The sequence below is a fragment of the Dipteris shenzhenensis genome, chromosome 4 (genome assembly GCF_047967505.1).
Source record: "Dipteris shenzhenensis isolate YYH24624 ecotype China chromosome 4, Dip_SZ_1.0, whole genome shotgun sequence".
NCBI classification, from domain to species: domain Eukaryota; kingdom Viridiplantae; phylum Streptophyta; class Polypodiopsida; order Gleicheniales; family Dipteridaceae; genus Dipteris; species Dipteris shenzhenensis.
Window position 1 is genome coordinate 29,224,881 of NC_141599.1, and position 22,360 is coordinate 29,247,240.

Genomic DNA, 22,360 nt, shown 5'->3' on the forward strand with positions numbered 1-22,360 from the left:
CAGGCTTCACAGCACCACCTGGTGGTATGGGACACCAGGCTGGTTAGGATTTGGTTGGGAGTTCGTGCCAGTAGCTCAGCTCGTGGCTCGGAGGGGGCATCTCCTGATTCAGGATCGTATCCCGTAGATGTCGTGGTTGGGTGGTGAGCAGCCTGTTTAGTTTCCTCACATTTGGTGTGTTCTTGTGTTTGCTTGTAGATCAGAGGTTTCAGGAGTGCTGGGGTCGTGTCACCGTAGGCCTCAGAAGAGTTTCTAGTTTTGGATGGTGGTGCATGGAGGCTTGCCCATCAGCCCCTAGTTTGGGTAGATGGTAGATGGTAGATGCCATTGTTGCATAAATAGACGATCCCACATTGTCCTTGGGGCTGCACAATAGCGCAGAGGATTTGGATGGGAGCCCTTTGGATTGGGGCTAGCACGCAGAGTGCGGCGAGACTTCACTTGGGGAATGGCTGTGTCGCTGACGGAGGGAGGTCATGCTTTCTTCATTGATCAGCCTCTCCAACCTACAGGATCTAGGGCCAGCAAGTTTTCAGGATAGAGGCACATGATGGGACGCCTCCTTCTTGCCTACGCCTTTGCCTTTTCCAAAATATAGTGTTTGGGAGATAGTGTCCAGCATCGTTGCCTAAAACATTTGGGTTGCCCGCTGCATTTTGTTATAGGAGGCCATTAGGTTCTCCCGGAAGCCATCTCATCCCCATCTGGCGGGATATCATTTGCACCCTACACGCATCTGGGAGCGTGGGACTTCAAGATTTAGAGCAACCACCGAAAGGTGAGAGTATTTCTGCTAGGCCTTGCCTGCTTGTATCTTTTATGTCATTACCGTACAAGGTATTCATTGGATGTATAGACCTGCATCCTAGTTGTTGTTAGCCCTTGTTCCAGAGACTCCCTAGGCAGTGAGCTGGATTCTCTAGAAATAGTCTGGTTTTTCTTGTGGTGGTTGTTTTTATTTCTTTTTTCCCCATAGTCATCACCTTCTGGATTGCTTGATTTGTATGGTTGGTTTTTTCAGGCATTAATAGTAGTGCTTTTCTTTGCGGGATAAAAAATTCCAAATGAGAGCACCCTTTATGTTAAGAAAGAAGGGGTTGATTGTTTTATATGTCGATGACATGCTACTCTTGGGTACAAATGTTGCAAAAATCGTAGATTTCAAGGCTGAATTATGGGAGACATTTGAAATGTCTGATTTGGGGTTGCTAGATTACTACTTGGGCATTCACTTTTTGTAAGATGACAAAGGCATTGGTTTGTTGCAGTCCAAGTACATTGGGAAACTGCTTGAACGGTTTAGATTTCAGAATTGCAAGCCCATCTCAACTCTTATGAAGCCAGGGATGAAGCTGTCCATGCATGATGCCAGACTTTGTCATTGGTTTGTTGCAGTCCAAGTACATTGAGAAACTGCTTGAATGGTTTAGATTTCAGAATTGCAAGCCCATCTCAACTCCTATAGAGCCAGGGATGAAGCTGTCCATGCATGATGCCAGTGAACAGTTTGATGCCACCATTTACAGCCAAGCTGTGGGATGCCTAATTTACTTGTGTAATACATGGCCAAATATTAAAATGTGCCGTATCCCAGGTGAGCAGATTTATGCATAGCCTAAAGACTTTACATTGGCAAGCTGTGAACCGGTGTTAAGATACCTGCAAGGTATTTGGTCTCAGGGTTTGCTATTTTCCAGGGCGGGAGAACTTGCTTTTACATGCTTACAATGGATCTATTTGGGTTGAAGATTTTTATTTCTACCTTGGACATTCATGTATTTCTTGGCTGAGTAAGAAACATTCAATGGTTGCTGCCTCATCTTGTGATGGCAGCTTTAGCTTTTACAACCACAATGGAATGTGTTTGTTGAGGCGTTTGTTGGTGGATCTACATGCATCATAGGAGGAGCCTACTCCAATTGTCACTAAAAGTTAGAGTGCCATTGCCGTGGTGCTTAATTTTGTGTTAAATGCATGTACCAAACACATGAGATACATTATCACTACGTCAAGGAGTGGCTACACATAGGGCTTGGTTTTCTGTCCAGAGTTGGAGTTGTTGGCTTGGCGGTTTTTTCTATTTTTTTTCTTTTTTGGCCTTCCACTTTGGCTGGTTGTGGAAAGTCTTGCATCCTTGTGTGTTAAGGTACTGTCATAGACCTTTGCAAAGTGGTTTGCTTGATCAAGTGCCTCTAATTTATGATGCCTGGTCTCAATTTGGTAGCCTTTTGGCAGACTAAGGAAATAGAGGCGAAGAGTCTGTTGGCTAAACCCATGGAATTTAGCCATGATCTTCTTGAACTCCTAAATAAAGGAATCCAAGGCTTCCCACTCTTATTGAGGTTTTGAAATTTCAAAAATTGTCAAACTCATTTGGCTCAGGTTGGAAATATTCGGTGAAGGTCTCATAGACTCGTTCTAGGTTGTAGGAGCAGAGGGCTTTTTCTTCAAATCCTGCCAGCAAGAAGGCCTTCCCTCAGAGATGCATCTCCATAAATGTAACATACATGTGGTTAGGATAGTTGGTGATAGTAAAATGCGCTTCCCACGCACTCAACCAGCAGCACGCATCCTCTGGTGCACACTTCTTTTCTCTTGAACAAATTTCGGGTGAAAAGTTTGGCATCCCATCGTGTCAATGCTAGGATCACTTTGCAGCACAATAACTTGCTGTTGCGTAGTCTATACTTGCTAGAAAAGATTTTGCAGCTCTTGAGCATCGATCTCGACAACCTACTGTTGTACCAGTGTGTACTTTGGATTTCATCTCATCCTTGAAAAGAGTAATTTTTAGCAAAATCAATCACAAAGATAATTGTGTTTTTAGGGAAATTGGCAACCTGAAGTGGTGTAGAAGGTCCAAGAGCATCTATGGGCTGTGCCCCTTCTCTAGGATTCATGTTGATTTTTATAAGCTGTCCCAAACAAGAGACAACAAAGATTCAATTAATATTGAGGACACATTCTCAAAAGTGTACATGTATGAATTCCAGAGAAGTTTTTAATAGAACATGAATTAGTCTATTTGTATGCATGCTACAACATATGCTTCTTCTGTCATGCAAAGTGAAATCTCAACGTACTTGAAGATATCCGCAAAAGAGGATGAAAAAGAAGAGAATGCAAATGCAATAGCTCCTTTCTCAAGTAAAAACAAGCAAAATATGTGCTTCAGAAGGGAAAGAGGCTGGTGAAAATAAGATCCAAGGCTAACTTCTCGAACAAGGGATAGCAAAGGATAGATGAGTGTAGATTGTAGAGGGCAAACTCTTCAGGAAATTCTGTCAAGAGCAATCTGGTTTGGTTGATGTTGATGTGAGACACGAGGCTAGACAGCTGCACGAAATAGCTGAGAACTGAAACTGAAACTGGCCTTCAGAAAACTGAAGGGCAGTAAACCTTAACTGACTCAGCATTCACACCATTTACAGCCACATTGTATCATTTCCAGCCACTTCCATTAATTAAACACCACTTAGAAACAACTTTGAAAAACACTGAAAGGAAGGCTAGAGTGCCCCTGCTCAATAACCAGACATAAATGCTTTGGTGCCCCTTTCGGTATTTATTTCATTCTTCAAAAATGGAATCTGCTTTACAACAAAGGCTCACCCTTGTATTGTATTTCTTGCAACTCCACTGTCTGAGCCAACACTTGGCCTCAACCTGCATCCAGTTCCAGTGCACACACTAGTTTCCATCTGCCAGGGCTTAGGCGTTTTCCTGCTGTTTGTGTCCATTGCAAAGATGTCCAGGCATTCCACAAGGCATCCAACTTGCTACATAGGGTGGCAGTCCCACAAGCCAATGTCTAGCCTCTCATGGCGACATAGCATCAACATAGATGTTAAACTGCACATGTGACCTCAAAACAGGAAGAAATTCACACATTGCCCCTCTGGCACAAATCTAGGCACACCCTCTGTAATTGAGTGTCTGTCCACAGCCTGACTGTCCAAGAGGGAGTTTCCAACAACAAAAGAGCAACAACAAGCTTCCAAAAATAGCAAATGGAAAACCAAAGTGAGGGTCAGAATGACTGTACCTGCTGTCCTTGGAAGAGGGTCGAGCTCTACCCTCGCAGCTATCCCTTGTCTAGGCTCCAAGCAGTGCATAGTGACCCTCAGTCATGAACCAGAGTAGCAAATGAAGAAGAATTCACCTCCCGAGGGCAATAGATCTAGAGCACAGGCTAGCAGGAGAAATGAGCAGCCAAAAGGGGAAGAGGGAACATGATGGGATGAGAGAAAGAGAACATGAGAATCACGGGCAGGAGAAAGAGACCGAACAGTTGGCAACCTGCCTCTGGGTGTGAGCAATATTCTCTTTCGTCGTGAGCATGGAGATTTGGCTAGTTGTCCGAAGTGTGGGGAACAACGATATAGAGATTGTACGATCAGCCGTATAATAGTCTGTGCAGTCTGGAAAATCTTTTCATACAGCCAGCAAATTGTGAAGTCACCTCGGGATGCGCACATTTGAGTTCCGTACAGCTTTTGGGGTGTCTCGATATGCATGCCACACTTCTGTACACTCCTCCAGATGAAACTTGAAAGACATCAATCCGTATAGTCAACCGTACAGTCCGTACAGAAAGTAGCCAAGAAAATAATTGGGATGCATGCAACCTTGCTTTGCGAGCCAGCCGCCTCGGAATGCGTGATGAAAAAAAATCCCGTGCAGATTTCTTCCTTCACGTAACTCTCCAAGGTGCCAACAAAGTCTAAGGGTAGAGAGAGAAAAAGCAACGAGAGAGAGAAAGTCAACACCTGGAACCACATCCACACTTCGGACTTCCACGTGGCTCATTAAAGTCTCTAACCCTCCCACCAATGACACACTTTGGGTTCCCTTGGCCTAACTTTATAACCCCTCTAAACCTTGCCTTGCCCCTAGCATTTGGGCCTAGTTGTCCTCGTGACAGAAACAGGGAAGGCGTGAATTAGATAGAGGTGGCCAGCAATTCTCAAAAGCACATGCAGGGGTCGCATGTAGAGAAAGAGGGTTTTGGCACATGCATAAAAGCCACGTAGCTCAATGAAGTGTAGGGGCAGTCTTTATGGCTTAAAGTCCTCGAAAAGTACTCCTAAAATTACTTTTAGAACTTTACATAGGTGTTAGAAAAGGAAAGCAAGTACTAGTACTTAGGGTGGTTTGTCAATGTTGCACATCTTGGATTTTCAGAAATCAATTTATCTACCTACTCATGTGAAAGGCATATTGCGATAATTCTTTCTATCTTAAGTTGCCCTATCAGCTAGATTTAGATGCTCATTTGGGAGAGACTAAAATGAAATCGTTTAGACTTCACAAGCAGTTGTAGCTTGAATGAAGAATTTTTGGACTACTTTTTGATTAGCCTTCTCCTTCAGTGCTAGCCTTCGTCATGGCTGAGTCTGCCCTTCACCTCCGGAGTGCCGACAGAAACTCAGTACGAAGACTTTGTATAAATGGATGCTTAAGTATGCGTGGGTGTGTGGATGTGTATGTGTGAGAGCATATTTTATACTATGGTCTACACCCACTGTTGGGCGCTGATGACATCAATGGGGATGTCATAGTAGCTAGTCCCTGCTATGCGTGATGGAGTTTATGGTTTTCAATCTTATGAGTGACTATCGTGAGATTGAAACTGCACTATGTTGTATTTTTAGAGGATGAGTTTGGGAATGTTTCTGGATTCATCTAGGTATATGCTTGACAATTCAAGATATTCCTCATATTTCAAATATATTGTAAATGCAAGGTTGATCCCTAGAAATCGGACAAGATTGCCATTGTTAGTTGAGCTGTGTTGCAATGGGTTGATGTGAACTTATGTTTAAAAAAGATAGGACTGGATTGTGATGGCATACCATGTTTGCAGTTGCTGAGATATAAAAATTAGGGAGATGTAAATTTGACTAATGATGTTGCATATTTCAATACTAGTGTGTGTCACCTCCTGCATATGCAAATGTTGAGAATTCCATATCAGTGTCACAATATTGGTCATGTTGAATATACCTTTTGGAATGTGCTTCTAACAGACTTGGGCATAATTTCTAGTTGAGAATGTTAAAAATATTGAGAATTCCATACTAGTGTCACAATCAAATTACTGATGGAATGTACCTTTTGAAAGATGCTCCTAATATATCTTGCAGGCTAAATCTTTGTAGTGGTCCCTCTTGGTTTTGAAGACAAATACATGTTTTTTTTTCGTTTTTAATCTAGGATCTTGTGGAAGAAGCTAACGTAGTGCCCTGACAGTTTTTAATTTCTCTGAATTTGTATTGCCTACAGAAAAAGCCCACAGTATATTGAATTTGCTTGTAATCATTTTGCTGTGCATACATTATAAGGTAAATGTTCTGAAGATTCTAATGGTGCTGTTTATGTGGCCTTGATACAGGATGCACATAAACTTTGTTTTGTTATGAGGTTTGCGTCAGCATTTCACAGTTCTAGAAGATGCTTGGCAACAAACATTGGAGAGAATGCAGAGAATCCTAGCGCACATGACACAGCAGAACAAAGTGCTAACAAGACCTCAGAAAGCCCACCTGGACCCCCTCCAGATGCAAGGACTATTAGAGGAAGTGTGAGTGATGTACTTACTGTATCACTAATCTTCCACATATCTTTGAATGGAATGTAAGGTGAGTGCATTATGCTGGACGAATATACATATAGACCAACTTTTCCTAACTAAGTTGTCAACACATCTGGACAAAAGGAACTCGTTTTCCTAATTGACAAAGCTATGTTGACCTGCCTTGATCTTCATGGTACCAGCAAAGACATACTACATTCTTTGTATTTGGGGCTGCAAGTGCTAGCTTAAAGGTGTCCTTTGGATGATGCTTTTAAGTTTTTTCTTATGTGTGAGATCCCCTGCAATACTGGGGTTTCTAGAAGCCCTATTTTATTGTTTTGGTTATTAGTTTGTGTTATCAATCTCTTCTGGTTGTGCTTTCAAGGGCCTTGGATGCTGCCTTACAAAATTTACAATCTTAATTCAAGTGCAAAAAAATATCTCCACCTCTAGCATGCTAACTTGACACACATACTTTATCAGGCCATGCTGGCTTCAAAGAAAAGAGGAAAAATCAAGTCGAGTTCATGGCAGTGAAACAATAAGTCAAACTCAGATTGGCAACAAAGTGAACATACACTTTTCAACCTAAGCCAAGCTTGTTTTATCTTGCAAGTAGGAAATGTGGGAGTGTATGCAATCTCATACTCTGGATTTCACTAATAGCTTACCTGATATTACTTTAATGGAATGAGCCTAGTTGATTGATAGAATGCATGAATCTTGATGTGCAGCAGTTTAAGCTGTTTGTGTTAAGAGCATACTTTAAGTGAGGGATTTTTAAATATGATACATAGTAGAACTCAGACACAAAACTGGTCAATGATTTAATCAGGTGGTAGGGGTAATTGTTAGCACTTAGCCCTGGTATGGCCTTGTAGGCTAGTCTTAGTTTGACTTCATTGGTCAACCATATGGTTAACTTCGGGGCCACATAAGCCACCCCTTTGTACTTCTCATTATCGATTCGCAAGTACTCACGTTTGCTTCAGCTTGTTTGCACTCCACTCCCATTCCATTGCTTCCTGCACCCAACAGTGGTATCTTGCTCCTCCTTGCCTCCCCTCGTGTTCAGCCATTGCTCCTACTTGCCATTTTGCTCCAGCTCAGTCGAATGCCTCATTTCGTCGCTAGAAACCTGTTTGCTAAGTAGAAAAATAGTCCAACGGCTGTTTTTTGACTTTTTGAGGTTCGATTTCAATGTTTTTACTTGACGGATGCCAGGCCACCTTTTGGCTCTCAGTTTTCTACTTCCACGCAGGCTGAGCCGTCTATACTGGGCCGACCTATGGGTATGCGCATCCGTTCAGTACTGCACCCGTGAGTATGTCGGATGTGGTTTTGGGTTGCAGCGTAACTAGGAAAGAGGTCAGCTCTCGTCTCAGGCTTTTATTGTGCCGTCTTTTCAAAGGGATGCCTTTGGGAGGCAGACTTAGCCAGGAGTGCATGCTTCTATGGCTCTGACAGTGAACACTTTTTGCTAGACGCAGCCTGTGCATTAGTAGGCGGTTGGGGTTTCTATGTAGCAGAATGCTGGAAATGGGTAGCAATTGACCACTGATGATATGCTTTTAGATGCCTTACGCTCTTACCGGGCTTTGCCTGAGGATGTGCATGATGAGATGCCTTTTACCCAAAGGCAGCTCCCATATTTTTGGAGTTATAGGTGCCTTGGGTCTACTACCACGTGGCAAGTTGCCATGTGGCACTTGCATGTAGCCAACTCCAAGAGGTTCTGATTCGATCGGAACATAGGAAGCACCTAGGATTGGCTAGTCGGGGGGAGAGATCGGCAGTGAACACAAGAGCTCACACACGGAAACGTACGGGGCCTTCACGGTATGTATATGGCATCGTACAGAAGCACAAGCGCATGAGTACGTCTCTCCAACATATGGACGCCTGTTCGGTACTATACGGTCGTTCAAAAGGTAGCTGTGGTTGTATGGCTTGCTCACGGGCTAATTCACGTGCATGTATAGAGGGTTCACGCTTGTGTATGGGTTGTTGTATGAAGACCTATGCGTATGCTTGGTGTAGGGATTGTGGGTATGAACAGTCACGTGGGTGTACGAATTATGTTTGCGTACGTGTATGGAATTTATTCGCTTGTATAAAGGCTTTGTATGGGCCACATAGGCGCTGTGTACAGCTGATGCAAGACACTTGTAGGACACTCACCTGAAGGTACGACTGTACGAAAGGCCACACTTGTGTATGGGCAGCCTTGAGTGGGGACGTACGCATGCCTTCTTGCTGTCTTGTATAGCCTTGGAGTGGGCTGCTCTCAGGCAGAGTTTGGCCTTTATTTGGGTGGCAACTTTTGTGCTAGTGCAGAGGGTTAATTTGTTGTAGCACCCCCACGTAAGAGGTGAGGGATTCAGTATTTTGTCGCAATTTTCCCAGAATGCCTCCTGGAGAGATCTCACCGTTACCAGTAGCACGTTGAGTAAACCGCCCTACGAAGCCACCTCCTCGGGTGTGGACGAAAGAGTATCTGGCTCCTTTGTCGGGGCCACTAGGGACAAACTCTCTTCTTTGACCTCCACTTCCTCCTTGGGCACCAACAGGGGGTCCCTGTTGATGTGCATAAGCTCGTGTATGAGCGGGAAATATTGCCTTAGACTTGGCTGGTCAGGTTTGCAATCACCCATTGTTTTGGATGCATCAGTGTCTTGGGAAGTACTTCTAGCAAGCAGAGGGATTGTGTGATTCAAAGAGAATTGCTAGTAACAGTTTTGAGGTATATGCAAGTACTCGAGATGGTTGTGGATGCCTATTTCTTGGAGTGGTGAAAGCAGATCCCAGCAGGGCTGAAGCATGGGTTAATGATGCCAAAGCTTTTGGCAGGTATCTTGTTTCGTGTAGAAACATACCTTTAGTTTCCCGAGGAGGTGGGCCACATGCAGGTAGTGGATTTTGGTAGAGGGCACATGTTTAGTACAGCCTCGATGCTGAAAAGGCAAGGGTCGGGAATCGATGCTTGGAATGGAGAGTATCCCTGGAACCCCAAGAGGGATGGTACTTGTATGACTGCCATATTGCTTGTTGTGTTGTGATGCCAGTTTTCTCATGGGAAACAAGTTGTTATATCAAGATATGTGCGACCCATAGGGTGAGAGACTATTGGTCATGGCAATCCTGGATAGAAGAGAAAGGTTGTGTATGCTTTCTTTTTCTGCTTTGAGCAGATAGTTAACTTTTTGGGCACTAGTGACGGCTATGGGGAGCTGTGTGGCTAAGTGTGGTCACTAGTGACAGTTCCGGGCTGTGTGCAAGCTTCTTGGACTAGGGATGGAGACCTACTGTCACGAGTGGTAAGAGCAATGAACAGTAAAGGCTATGCAGGGTATGTGGATGCCGAATAGGATGTGGATGTAAGAAGGAATGTATCCTTTTTGTAGTCTGGAATTCTGGGTCTCTCACTTAATTAAAGAAATGCCAAAAGGGGCGCCAAGGTTTGGGTCCAATCTGTGTCTTTGTCTTTGTGCAGGGGCACTCTAGCTCCCAATTTGTTAATTGTGTATTTGCTGAGTACTTGCTGTGAATAATACTTGCTGGTTATTTGTAGTTTACTATCCTTTGATTTGTTGAAGGCCGGTTTCACTCCCATTCATAGGAGGGACTCGTTCTCAATTCCCCCCTCCTCCCCTTTTTCTTTGCATAAAAAGGAACCTTCTATTAATGCTTGAAAACACACCCTTCAGGTTAGCTTCCAATGGAGCTGCTGAAGGTGAATACATCCCCCCTCCTTCCCTTGAGTTGGACCATGGTGAGTTGGCAAAACAAATAATACTTCGCTAGGGAGTTGCAGAGAGCTGTGGTAGGATAGGGAGTGGATTTCCTCTTGATTTAGGCGTACATGTTCTCATCAACATATATTAGATGCTGACGTCTTCTCCCAAGGAGGGGCCTACAAGTTTGGCCTCTTGCAGTAGGCAAGAGTAGCGGGGTCTGTATTTCAGCTCCAAGACGAGTTTATTGCAGGGCCAGCAATAATGGATGGGCAACTTCAAGATTGGGATCCTGAACGTGTAAGCCCATGCTTGTAGACAGCAATGCCTTGTTTTCTGGAGGTGACTTATTGAGAGTCTCCCAGACGTGGACTCTTGGGTTGTCGGAGGTGACCTCAACAACCTAGAGTTTCAGGAGAAAAGCAAGGTCGAGCCTCCTTCTCAGGGGTCGCGTGGGAGCAATTCATCTTCGCGATCGGTGATTGCGATTTGTGGAGAGTGCTGGAGTTGTCTAGACTTCTTGGCAACCTTCACTTCTGCTTGCTCTAGTATTCTAGCTACAATATTCTGCACTTGCGGCTCTAGATTATGGCCTAAGTGATGGAGATTCATAGGTCTAGGCTCAACATGGTCTGATACATCAACACATTGGGCCCAGTCAAAACACTTTAAACCACATGAACATATGAGAGGGGTCCTGGTAAGTGGAGAGTGCATCGCCATGTGAAATGTGGCATAGCCACCTATAATAAACCAATGACATAGTCCCACATGGCACTAATCCCTGCCATCCTTGACGTATGTATCAAGGGACATTGCATCATGTAGCCCCTTAAAATTAGTGAATGATGCTATAACATGACCCTTTAGACCCTAAGGCCTACCTATTACTCTTGGAAGTTTTAATAACCGTACCCACTAACTACCCCAAGGATAATTCAATGGAGTAAATTCATTGTCTGTTACTCATTTTCCAAACAGATATACTTACAATTTTTATCGATACTTGCATCAAGAGAGAAAATATCAATTGATAGGTCCACATAAGAGATCAAGGTTTCAATCTCATAAAAAACTAGTACTGTATGTAACTTTGTGCAGCATCGGTTCAAATAACAACAAACATACATAGCTGCATCACCTTAAATAGCAGACCCTTATGAGAACAAATTATGCTATCTATTTCTCAGTTGAACCGTGGAAGCATCAAGTGAAGTTTGAAACACTCAAATTATCTTTGTGTTAGATTTATGCTCAACTTGGACACAAGCTTGGTCAAGTGCATTTTTGATGGCTAACGTCCCAAAACCTACCTCGCAAGAATTTACCAGTTCTGTGACTGTGTTAAGAGATGTTATAATCTCCATAGCCTTATGAGTACCTGGAATACCAGTGTTTCCCTCCCCCCCCCTTTTTCACAGATCTTCTTGAAAACGTGATGAATGCTTGGTGGTATAACTTGTAACTTCAGGAGAAACCTTCCTTAAGACTTCACCAAGCACGTGTACTCTGGTGCAGTTTTGTTTGAAGTTTAACATACATTTTGGTGGGCATTGAAATTTTTATTATAAATGAGAAGCAATAAATGTTTCTGCCTTTTTTCTGTCCTAAATCTATGACACAAACTTGCATAGTCCAATATTATTGTATGGACGCGTATTTGTGAACTTGTGCTTCTGGTCATCTTGTAAAATTGTTTTGTGCATGAGAGCAGCATGTACAAAGCTTATATAACAGGTATAGTGATGCTTTTTGCAGCCTGTATCATGGTTAAGTTTGGGGCTTTTGATTGCGACTGGGGGCGGATTGATCTTTCATTTTGATCAGGAGAAGAAGCGTCGCATTGAAGGTAGTGGTTGAAAGATTGCAAACCTCTTGAGCTGCAATCATGTGCGGAATTTCCTCTCGGTGTCTTTAAACTGCTAGAGCAGATATTATGAATGTGCTATTCCAGAATGCTTTTGTATGAGATTTCTCTGTTTAGTAATAATTCATCATATTTGTTTTTGGGTAAACAATCGAACCAAAGTATGTTCCTAGCAAAACCTAGGATCTCAAAGATTTGGTTCAGATTTCAGAAAATGGTAGTTTCAAACTTTATTTAAATCTTTAGTATGATATTGAAAGACTACAATACCACATTTATGTCCGTCATTCATTGATTTTGTAGTCATGATAATGTTTGTTTGCCCAATATGTAAAATTCATTCAAGTTATTGTGGGTCTATTGGTTTATATCAAAGGGACTTCTATTGGGTATGAAGGAAAGTCCTAGAGCAAAGCTCAAGGGAAAAGTACATCCTGCAAGCATGAGAAAACAAGCTCCAAACAGGGCAAAATCAAGCTTCCATTAAATAACTAAAGAAAATCCAAGGTGGATGCTGAAAGTTCCATCTCAACTCTATGGGGGACTCCGAGAAAAACGGTGAGCAGCTCCATTCTCTGAAGAAAACAGTCCTTCTGGAAGAGGCTGCTTGTGAAGACCCCTATATACTCCCCCAAACGGCCATCAAAGTGTGCACCGTGTCTATCCAAAATATTGGCCAATATGTGTGTAGGACGGACCTTTGTGTATCTGGATCTTCAAATATGCCACGCTGCTATGCTTGCGAGAATCTCCCATGAAGAATCCATAGAGGCATGTGCAGGTCTGTGCGCACAGCCAAGAATGTCATCCAATGAACATGACTTAACCAAATGTTGTCGAACCGAAATAGCTCAGAAGGAATCATGTCTCTCATAAAACACCTGAGACCCTGATATTGAGCCCCAGGTCATAAAGAAGGTTTCGATATGATCCTCGCCTGTCTGCAGTCCCATAAGCAATGCTGATAGGCTCCTCAGCAGAACGGCAATAAATACATATGGAGTCACCAGTAGTTCACTGCAACCCCTCCGTGCATAGAAAGCCAAAAAAAAAAACATTTATCTATTCCTGAGGGATTTTAGAGTCTCTTCCAAAATGACTTTTGCAACTAACAGAAATCTGGCATAAAAGTCCATACCAATCCGAATCGCAATATTAGGATCTGTCTGCAAAGCCCTGTCAGAGTCAATAAGCTAACATACACTCCCTCTACCATGTCTCGAGCCGAGAGTAGAGAAAAAGTGATTATTGACTCTTCCTCCCATTTGAATCTAGAAGGATTCTCGTGCATGAAAGGCAAAGTCTGCTCTTTGGTCTAACAAAGTTTGCATATGAGCCCTTGCTGCAGCAAGGCGCTCTTGAATCCAAGCATCTATACACCTTTTCTGCTCTTCCCTCTGTACGGTTGCTAACTGTCAACGGGGGCCCCTCTCCTGCTTGAGAATCTCTCCTGGTGTTAGCAATAGTATGGTAAAAATCACTAACACTAGACATAGTTTTTGCAAGATGTGAAAGAGAGGGTACTCCACCATGCAAATGAGAAACATGTATTTGTTAAGCATCCTCTATGAGGCCTTCCTGTGCATACAATGCATCTGGAAGCCTGATACTAGTAGAGCGGCGCCTCTCATGAGGCTTCAAAATTTCATAAAACCACCAAAAAGTGATCAGAGTTGGCAACCGTCGGTGCAATGTGTACTGAACCTCCTATTCAACCAAGCGAACATGAGTTTAATGCGACAAAGTGTGAAAGGCATTATTGTGCAAGTATCTTTGGCATTGTACTGAAAGAGAAAGGCATCCCAAGCTGCTCTCTCCACTGAATGAATGCCACCTTCTCTTTTCCGTTTTTGACTAAAGGCAACTCCACCATGTAAAGTCACCTCCAACAATTCACAACTCTGCAATGGGGGCCCAAGAAAGAAGTTCCTCTCAGAAGAGGACACGGTCCCCTCTGTTGTTGGAGACATAGAGGTTAATAAGACCAACCTTATGTTCACCAATCAACAAAATGATCCACTGTGCTCTAGGGCATAATGGTACCATATCCTACCACCAAGGGAAGAAAAGAGTCTGATATGAATTGCATGTTCACCAAGGCTGAAATGCACGTTTCCCCCCTGGTGCCCAAACCAGGAGACCAAAAAGTATGACTTGAAAGTAATTTACCTGACTCAAATAATCCCTAGAGGCTAGCATCCAATTTGTGCTCTTGAAAGTAAAAGATATAAATGGGACCACCAATGACACATCCCAGCACTCCTGAAACCCCTGATCTGCAAAACAACCACACACAACATCAGATCTGAGCAGGCTGCTCACCACCCAACTGTGACATCTACGGGATGTGATCCTGAATCAGAAGATGTCCCCTCCGAGCCACGAGCTGAGCTACTGGCACGAACTCCCAATCAGATCCAAACCAGCCTGGTGTCCCATACCACCAAGTGGCGCTGTGAAGCCTTGGATCTGCCACTGGGCCTTGGGCTACGCTAAGATGCAGGCGCGCATCCGCGTCTCAATCCAGGATCAGACCTAGCACCTGGGAACGAGACTTGCTCCGAACTGCACACTGAGAACTGAACCCCCTGGGCCTCTTTTATAGACTCGGGCCCCGGCGCCAAAAATAGCGAAGACCTATAAATAGTTCGTACCCTTGCCACTCAACCTGAGAATCAAGCCTGCCTAGCTCTAAGCCTCCCCAGGCTAACCTGAGCTAGTTCTGTGTACCTAGTACATGTCAGATACCAATCCGTGCACATGACATACTCCCCCTCCTCTAAGAACTCACTTTTGAGTTCGCTAAGAAATCTGGAAATGTTCTTTGGAGGTTTTGTAATGTCTCCCATGTTGCATCCTCCTCAACACGATCCTTCCACTTGATCTTGTATTCCGTGATAGTACGATTACGAATCTGTCTTTCACGAAATTCAAGAATAGATTCAGGTTCGTGAGGAATAAAAGTCAAATCTGTAACTTCTATAATCTCATGAGGAGAAACAAGTTGATCATCTGCACCCAATACTTCTTTCAGTCTACTGACATGAAAGACTGGATGTACTTTAACATCAGGAGGCAATTCTAGTCGATATGCAACTAGTCCAATTCTTTTAATGACCTTGAATGGGCCACAGTATCTGGGGGATAATTTTGGAACCAAACCAGTACTTAGGCTCTTGGATTCCTTAGGAATTCGCAAATATACCATCGTTCCTTCAGAGAACTCTCTAGGTGAACGATGTCTATTAGCATAAAATCTGTCCCGATCTTGGGCACTTCTAATAGACTCCTTGGCAAACTGCAACATTTCCTGCATATCTAGCAAGAAGTTCTTAGCAGCGTCATTTTGAATCCCTTTTAATCCAACCATAACTGGTGACTTAGGTTGAAACCCGTACATAAGCATAAAAGGACTGTAACCTCTACTAGAATGCTTTGCACTATTGTAAGCAAATTCAATCATAGGTAGATAATCTTCCCATGAAGACTGTCTCTTGGATACATATGCCCGAAGCATGTCTTCAACCAACTGGTTGACCTTCTCTGTACTGCCATTGGATTGTGCATGATCCGAGGAACTCATACTGAGAGTAGTTTCCAACTTCTCAAAAACAAGTGTCCAAAAGTTACTTGTAAACTTTGAGTCCCTGTCACTGACTATGTCAGATGGCAAACCATACAGCTTGAACAAGTGGTCCACAAACTCGTGAGCCAACTGAACAGCTGAAATAGTTGTTCTTGTAGGTAAGAATCTAGCCATTTTTGTCAAACGGTCGACTATGACCAAATAGAGTCATGACCCTTGCGCATTCGAGGCAAACCAGTAATAAAATCCATGGAAATACTTTCCCATTTATTACCTGGAATCTGTGAAGGCTGTAATAAGCCCGCGCTTCTAAGGCGTTCAGCCTTAGTAACCTGACAAACCCGGCAACCTACTACATAGTTTTCTATAAATGCACGCATCTTAGGCCAATAAAAGGGATGCTTCACAAGAGACAGAGTCCTATGTATACCTGGATGTCCCGCACTAGGAGCATCATGACACTCCCAGAGAATCTTGGATTTAAGGTCCAGAACATCAGGCACACAAATCTTTTCATTCCGGAACAGCAAGCCGTTCCTAATCATCCACTGACCTCCCGCCGCGTGTATCCTAGGTGGCACAATCCCTGAGTCCTGGTCAACCATGGAGCTCCCATCCTGGACTCTCTGCCAATAAGAACTGAAATGACTATCAATTGCGTATAGCCCTCTCAAGGATTGAAATAGGTCTGAGGATATTTCCGTAAATGACAAAGCATTTACAAACTTAACTCGACTTAAGGCATCCGCCACACTATTCAACGAACCCTTACGATAACGTATTTCGAAATCAAAATCCTGCATTAATTCTGCCCATCTAGCTTTCCTTCCTCTCAATTCTGAGCCATCACACACATACTTAATTGACTGATGATCAGTCAATACAAGGAACTTTGAACCATACATCCACATTGCTGAATGCCACCTAAGAAGCCCGTATTGATGCCACATCAGTGCTGTATTGTACAGTGCCATGTGTCCCATGGCCCATATCAGCACCTCTTTGGGTGTTGTGCATGTGGCCAAGATGCCACATAATCATCTTGGGTGGCTCTGCATCCTTAGAGATGTCTTGGACAGCCTTACACATGCAGCTCATCTCATCAGGATGATGGATGGCTGCATACTCATGCTCATGCATCTCAACTTCACCTAAACTACATGCTCATGGCTTCTGGGGGTCTTATAGAAACAAAAAACTTATGTCACTGAATCGGCACTTCAAAACTTTTCTAAATGCTTTGAGGTGTTTCATTGCCAAAGAATCATGATCTGCTACCAAATCGCTAAGTCTCAGTTCGAGCTTTCTATCTCAAGTTTCAGCCCACAAGCATGCTTTTCTGCATGTTTCTGTTTCTTACACTTCTGCATTTCCATGGCCAATGGGATATAAGGTGTGTATCTAGCATCTTTTTACTGTACTTGAAAGAAACTTCAATTTTTTAAAACTTCAGCCCTTTTTTGAAACATTTGATTTCTTGAATGCTTTAAGTTTCGAAACGTTTCTGGTGACTATGGATACAGGTGCGCAACTAAAGGCCTTATGACATTGTGGTCATTTTGTGGGAAATGGGAAATTGAATGCCAAGATGGCATGTGGTCCCTGACCTTTTTTCCCCACAAAAACAGTGAGCACTCGAGGTCAATGGTTTTGTGGGGAAAAAGACTTTGTGAAACATCCCAGGGTTGAAAATTACATGAAATCCACATTTTCTCCAAATTATGATACTTAACATGGGGAATTACGATTTCCCATTTTCCCACCATGTCATTAGAATTTAGGGCTCAAGCTATGGTGAGAGTGGAGCATTGACCTTCAAGACCCTGATGGAATTATTGATGTTTAGCTGTATGGAGGGGCTGGGCAAACTTGAAGATAGACGTTGCCCATTGGGGCAGCATCCTAGGTTACCTCTTTGACAACAACAGTTGATCAAGAGAAAACCAAGACGTCATACCAAGGAAATTTAAGCTGTGAATGAGAGCTTAAAGTACACAAATTCCTGGCTTGGAAAATTCAAAACACATCCTTGTGTGTTAAGATATTTAAAACATACCATGTATTTGACTGACTTGAGCAATAAGGCTATCTGCAAATGCTAGCTGTTGCCCTGTCCTCTCACAGAATAAAAAAGTTATTAACCCTGTGCTAGTAAGCTCGGGCTAAGGATCAATGCCATCTGACTTCTAAGTGCAAATCTTTGATTTGTCAAGCAATGACAACCCACTCCCATTCATTTGTGTAATCAAATAAAGCAAAAGAGTCTGTTATGAGTTAAGTACGGAAACAACCAACAGAATCACGAGGTGCGTGACTAAGTAATGAGGCTGTAGTACACTTATCAATCAATCAAGTTGATGAATCAATTTACTCCCACGGTTACATATCTGAGCAACTGAGCAAGTATGAACTTCAGCTCGAAAGAAAATGCTTCAATTGATAGTTTTCAAGAATTCGTATTCAGTATGACCATAGGACAATGTTTTGAATAGGTATTGGTGGACTTCAACAGACGTATCCTGTAGAACAATGCATAGGACGGAGGAATCTTTTACATTTATATTTTGGAAGGCATAGTCTTTGGCTTAACAAAGGCATAACCATTTTCAAATCCTAGTATCTGAGCAGTGGAGCCGATTACCAAACGTGCAAAACTCCTGTCCATGTAGCGTCTTGTTAGGGTGCACGAGATTCTAATTGGCAGGACAAGGTGGATGGCCGACACTTTATTGCAATGACCAATTATAACAAATCGTGCAAGTGATCTGCCCCAGTTGCACCCAAAAGCAAGATCGTCATCAACTTTATGGCTTGGCTTGATTCAGTATTGATTGCATGCAATGCGCTTCTAAGCCCAATTGGCAATGCCGTTATCTACACATGTATTGGGCAATCTCGGAGTAGTGGTGTCTTATATCACGTATGCTTTTGCATCACTGATTTGAATCAATCATAAGCCTTTTCATCAGCGGTTTCTTCATCACAAGCCTCTTCAACTTCATTTGCCTCATCTCTTGGTCAGTTATTGCATCACTGGTAAGTGAACAGCTCTCCTCAAATTCTATAGGGTTCTTTTTTAAGCCCAAGTGGCAATGTTTTATGCAGGGATTAAAGTAATGAAATTACTTAAGGGAGTATTGAATGCTGAGCTGCAGACCTTCAGCTGTCATCAGTAATATGCATTGACGATCCCAGCAGTGATGGTTGTCAGCTACATATCTATTGCTCTCAGCACTATGCCGTTATCCACGCATGCATATTGTGTATGCTTTTTCACCACTGATTAAATCAATCATAAGCCTTTTCACCAGCAATTTTGTCATCGCAAGCCTCTTTGTCATGATTTCCCTCATCTCAAGCTGCTTGGTCAGCTATTGGATCACCGATAAGTCAACAGTTCTGCTCAAATTCATAGATTTCTACAGGGGCTCCATTGTAATAATTAGGCATCTCACACAACTGAGGGATTCATGTCTGTGATTCTTGGAACATGGTCAATGTAGTATAGGGTGTACATTTTAGCTTCCATTTCCATGCATATGCATTCTTGAAGTCTTTCTACATGTTGGCAAATATGGGACCAATCCTGTGGGTCTTTTCTTGCATGAGAGGTCTCATTTTCTGCTTTCCTGAGGCTTTTCATAAAGCAGTTGGGATTTATGTTATGCGACAATGTATCATGTTTAGCTAGGAGACAGTTTCATGATGTTAGATAATGACAACCTTTCTATCATCACTTTCTTGGTTTCTAAGAGAATATCTTGACCAAGTTTGGAGTAGAGGATAGCTTTGTGCCTTGGTTGTTTTCAAAGCCCACTCTATTGAAGAATCCCTGTTCAAATTTTGAAATAGACAGAATTTGACTGATTTGGATAGTTATTTGAGACTTATTGTATGTTTTCTCCATTTATTTCTGCTTCAAAATATTACGCACATGCACAGGCGCACGCGCACGCGCACACGCACATGCACATGCACATGCACATGCACGCACGTATGCACGTGCGTGCACACACATGCATGCATTTGCATTTTCACTTGTATGCGCATGTGGATGCGTGTGTTGATATGGATGCCTGTGAGCATCTGTACAGGGATTGATGTTTACCTGCCATTGTATGGAGCAGATTTTCGACAGCGCCAGACAGAAGCTAAGACCGGCCCTGCAGTAGGAAAAGCAGCTATTGGAGGCCCATTCAAGCTTATCAATCATGATGGGAAGGAGGTCACTGATAATGATTTTAAGGGCAAATGGAATCTTTTGTACTTCGGATTTACACATTGTCCGGACATATGCCCAGATGAGTTGCAAAAAATGGTCGAGGCCATAGATGTCATAGGTACAGCTTGGTTCCCAAACACCCAAGTCCAGTGTATATTATCTGTACCTCCTTATTTATAACTCAGGATCTCTAAGTTTTCCACTGTTTAGTTGCCTTTGTTGAAAATTTTCTGAACACTTGCATGCAGGCAGTCTTTTTCCGTCTAGAAAGTGGCTGGTCTGATTTGTGTAGCTAGAACAACTACCTTTGGAATGTCAGCATGTAAGTTATCAGTTTTTCCAAACTGCATATAGGTTAGAGTGTGAATCTGGAGCTTACAAGCATGTATCAAGAATGGGAACTCCATTTAAATCATGGATGCTATTATGTTAAGAAAGCACAGATGTACTCATGATTGTTGACCATGCGAGCTTTACAAATTCTAGTGTGTGAGCTCTGTACTTCAAGTGTTGCTACTTTATAATTGTTTATCAGAACCAAAAACAGACTCATCATGAGGGATTTCATAGACGTGTTGATAGTTAGTTTTATCATGGGTGACATGCATTGCAATTTGCATTCACCTATTCAGAGGATAGAATGTGGAAACTGGCATCATCAGTTCTTTGTTGTTGATTTGCAGAAAAGAGGGAAGGCTTAAGCATAACACCAGTATTTATCTCTGTTGATCCAGAACGGGACAACGTTGAGCAGCTTCGAGAGTATGTCAAAGGTTTGTTGGCAGGATCACATATTGGAAATGAAGTTAAGGCTCTAGATCGGATGAATACTATGCATCATTTCCCGATCATGCACAATATTTATTGATGCCTAAAAGATTTCGATTGCTAACTGTGCAGAACATTTGAGTTTCTTAGAAATTCTACCTTGATCCTTTTTCTCTGGCCATTAGAGGCTCTAGTGGAAAAGCCTCCTTATGCTTTCTCTGGTTTATAGTTTAGTTTGGTGCTTGATAATACTTCTTAACATATATTGTCCATGTTTTGCAGAATTCCATCCCAAGCTGGTGGGGCTGACAGGTGATGTGAACGACATCAGGCAGGTGGCCCGGGAGTATCGTGTCTACTACATGAAAACTGGGGAGGAAGGATCAGACTATCTAGTTGATCATTCAATAATAATGTGCGTCTATTGTGTGGGAAAGCTTCTTGTTATCCTTGAATTGCTGCAAATTCCTTGAAATACACAAGGGATGCTGTTGTAATAGATGCATATTTGCACCTTTCAATGGAGGGATTTTAATGAATCTCTTAATTCATGTCTCTGTCTTTTCTGTCTGCAGGTATTTGATGGATCCGCAGATGGAATTTGTGAAGTTTTTTGGTAAAAACTATGATGTAAACGGTCTAGCTAATGGTATTATAGGCGAAATAAAAAGATACAAAAAATAGTGTTTCAACAGCAACAGTTCAGAGTAAATACAATGGGTCAATTTGGATGCTGAGCAGAAGACCAGAGAGTTTCTGCAGAGTGCATGTTCTATCCTCTCTTTTATTCAACCTTCAGTATCAGTTTAAGCCTCCTGGTGGACTCTGATGTAGTTTTCAGACTGCTCATTTTCAGAAGTTAGTTTGAATCAGATTGCTTTCATCCAATGAGGTTGGAAATCGGACCTGCACTACATCCCTCGTGACAGGCTAAAATTTTTGTCCTCAATTGATTTTGTTGACTTTCCATGCAAGCCGTCTCTTAGTACTGCATACTTTACTTATGATTCATGTGGGTCAAGACGTTCTACATTTGAGGATAAAATTTCAATGGAGTCATTATCTCATGGCAATGCCGTACTCTTTCATAACTAAAATGTTGATTACCTGCTAGTCACATAAAAAGATAGAGGATCTCATAATCTCAGTGTCTTTTCATGGATACTCTTCATCATTGTGAGGGAGCAAAAGACGTGGTGTTTTTGGAAGAGGGTTTTATACTGGAGAGTTTTATTTTAGTTTTTTCTTTGTGAGAAGATCGATGTGACTGAATGAGGTTGCAAGGACTGCATTTTATTAGCTTTTATAATGCTCAGACAGAAGCTGTTTTTTGGTGGTTCTTGGCTCTCTCAGAGGGTCACAAGGGCATCTTGCTTTCAGCGCACAAAGCAAACCCGCTTGGCCCCCACCCTGCCCACGCCCCTCTTTTGCAAGAAGAAAAGCAGCTAAATAATGGAATGTATTCTTTTGTATTTTGATTTCTTTTGCAGCCCCTAGATCTCTAGAGGGTTCAAGGGACATCCTTAAGGATAACCTTTATTTCTTGCTTCATTGTGTCTATTCTTTGGTTACTATACTATCATTGTTGCCAGACAATTCTTTCTGC

The 22,360-nt window shown here is 42.6% G+C and overlaps 1 protein-coding gene across 1 annotated transcript in view; it reads left to right on the plus strand.

Moving 5' to 3' along the window:
* Window positions 1-21,821, plus strand: part of LOC147902690 (cytochrome c oxidase assembly factor HCC1-like) — a 34,142-nt gene extending 12,321 nt beyond the window's left edge. Inside the window, exons 2-7 of the mRNA XM_087373309.1 lie at window positions 6,395-6,583; window positions 12,070-12,160; window positions 19,892-20,104; window positions 20,670-20,759; window positions 21,037-21,169; window positions 21,330-21,821. Coding sequence (XP_087229435.1) covers window positions 6,395-6,583; window positions 12,070-12,160; window positions 19,892-20,104; window positions 20,670-20,759; window positions 21,037-21,169; window positions 21,330-21,438 — 825 coding nt within the window. The 3' untranslated portion in view covers window positions 21,439-21,821. The remainder of the gene's footprint in view (window positions 1-6,394; window positions 6,584-12,069; window positions 12,161-19,891; window positions 20,105-20,669; window positions 20,760-21,036; window positions 21,170-21,329) is intronic.
* Window positions 21,822-22,360: the final 539 nt, after the last annotated feature.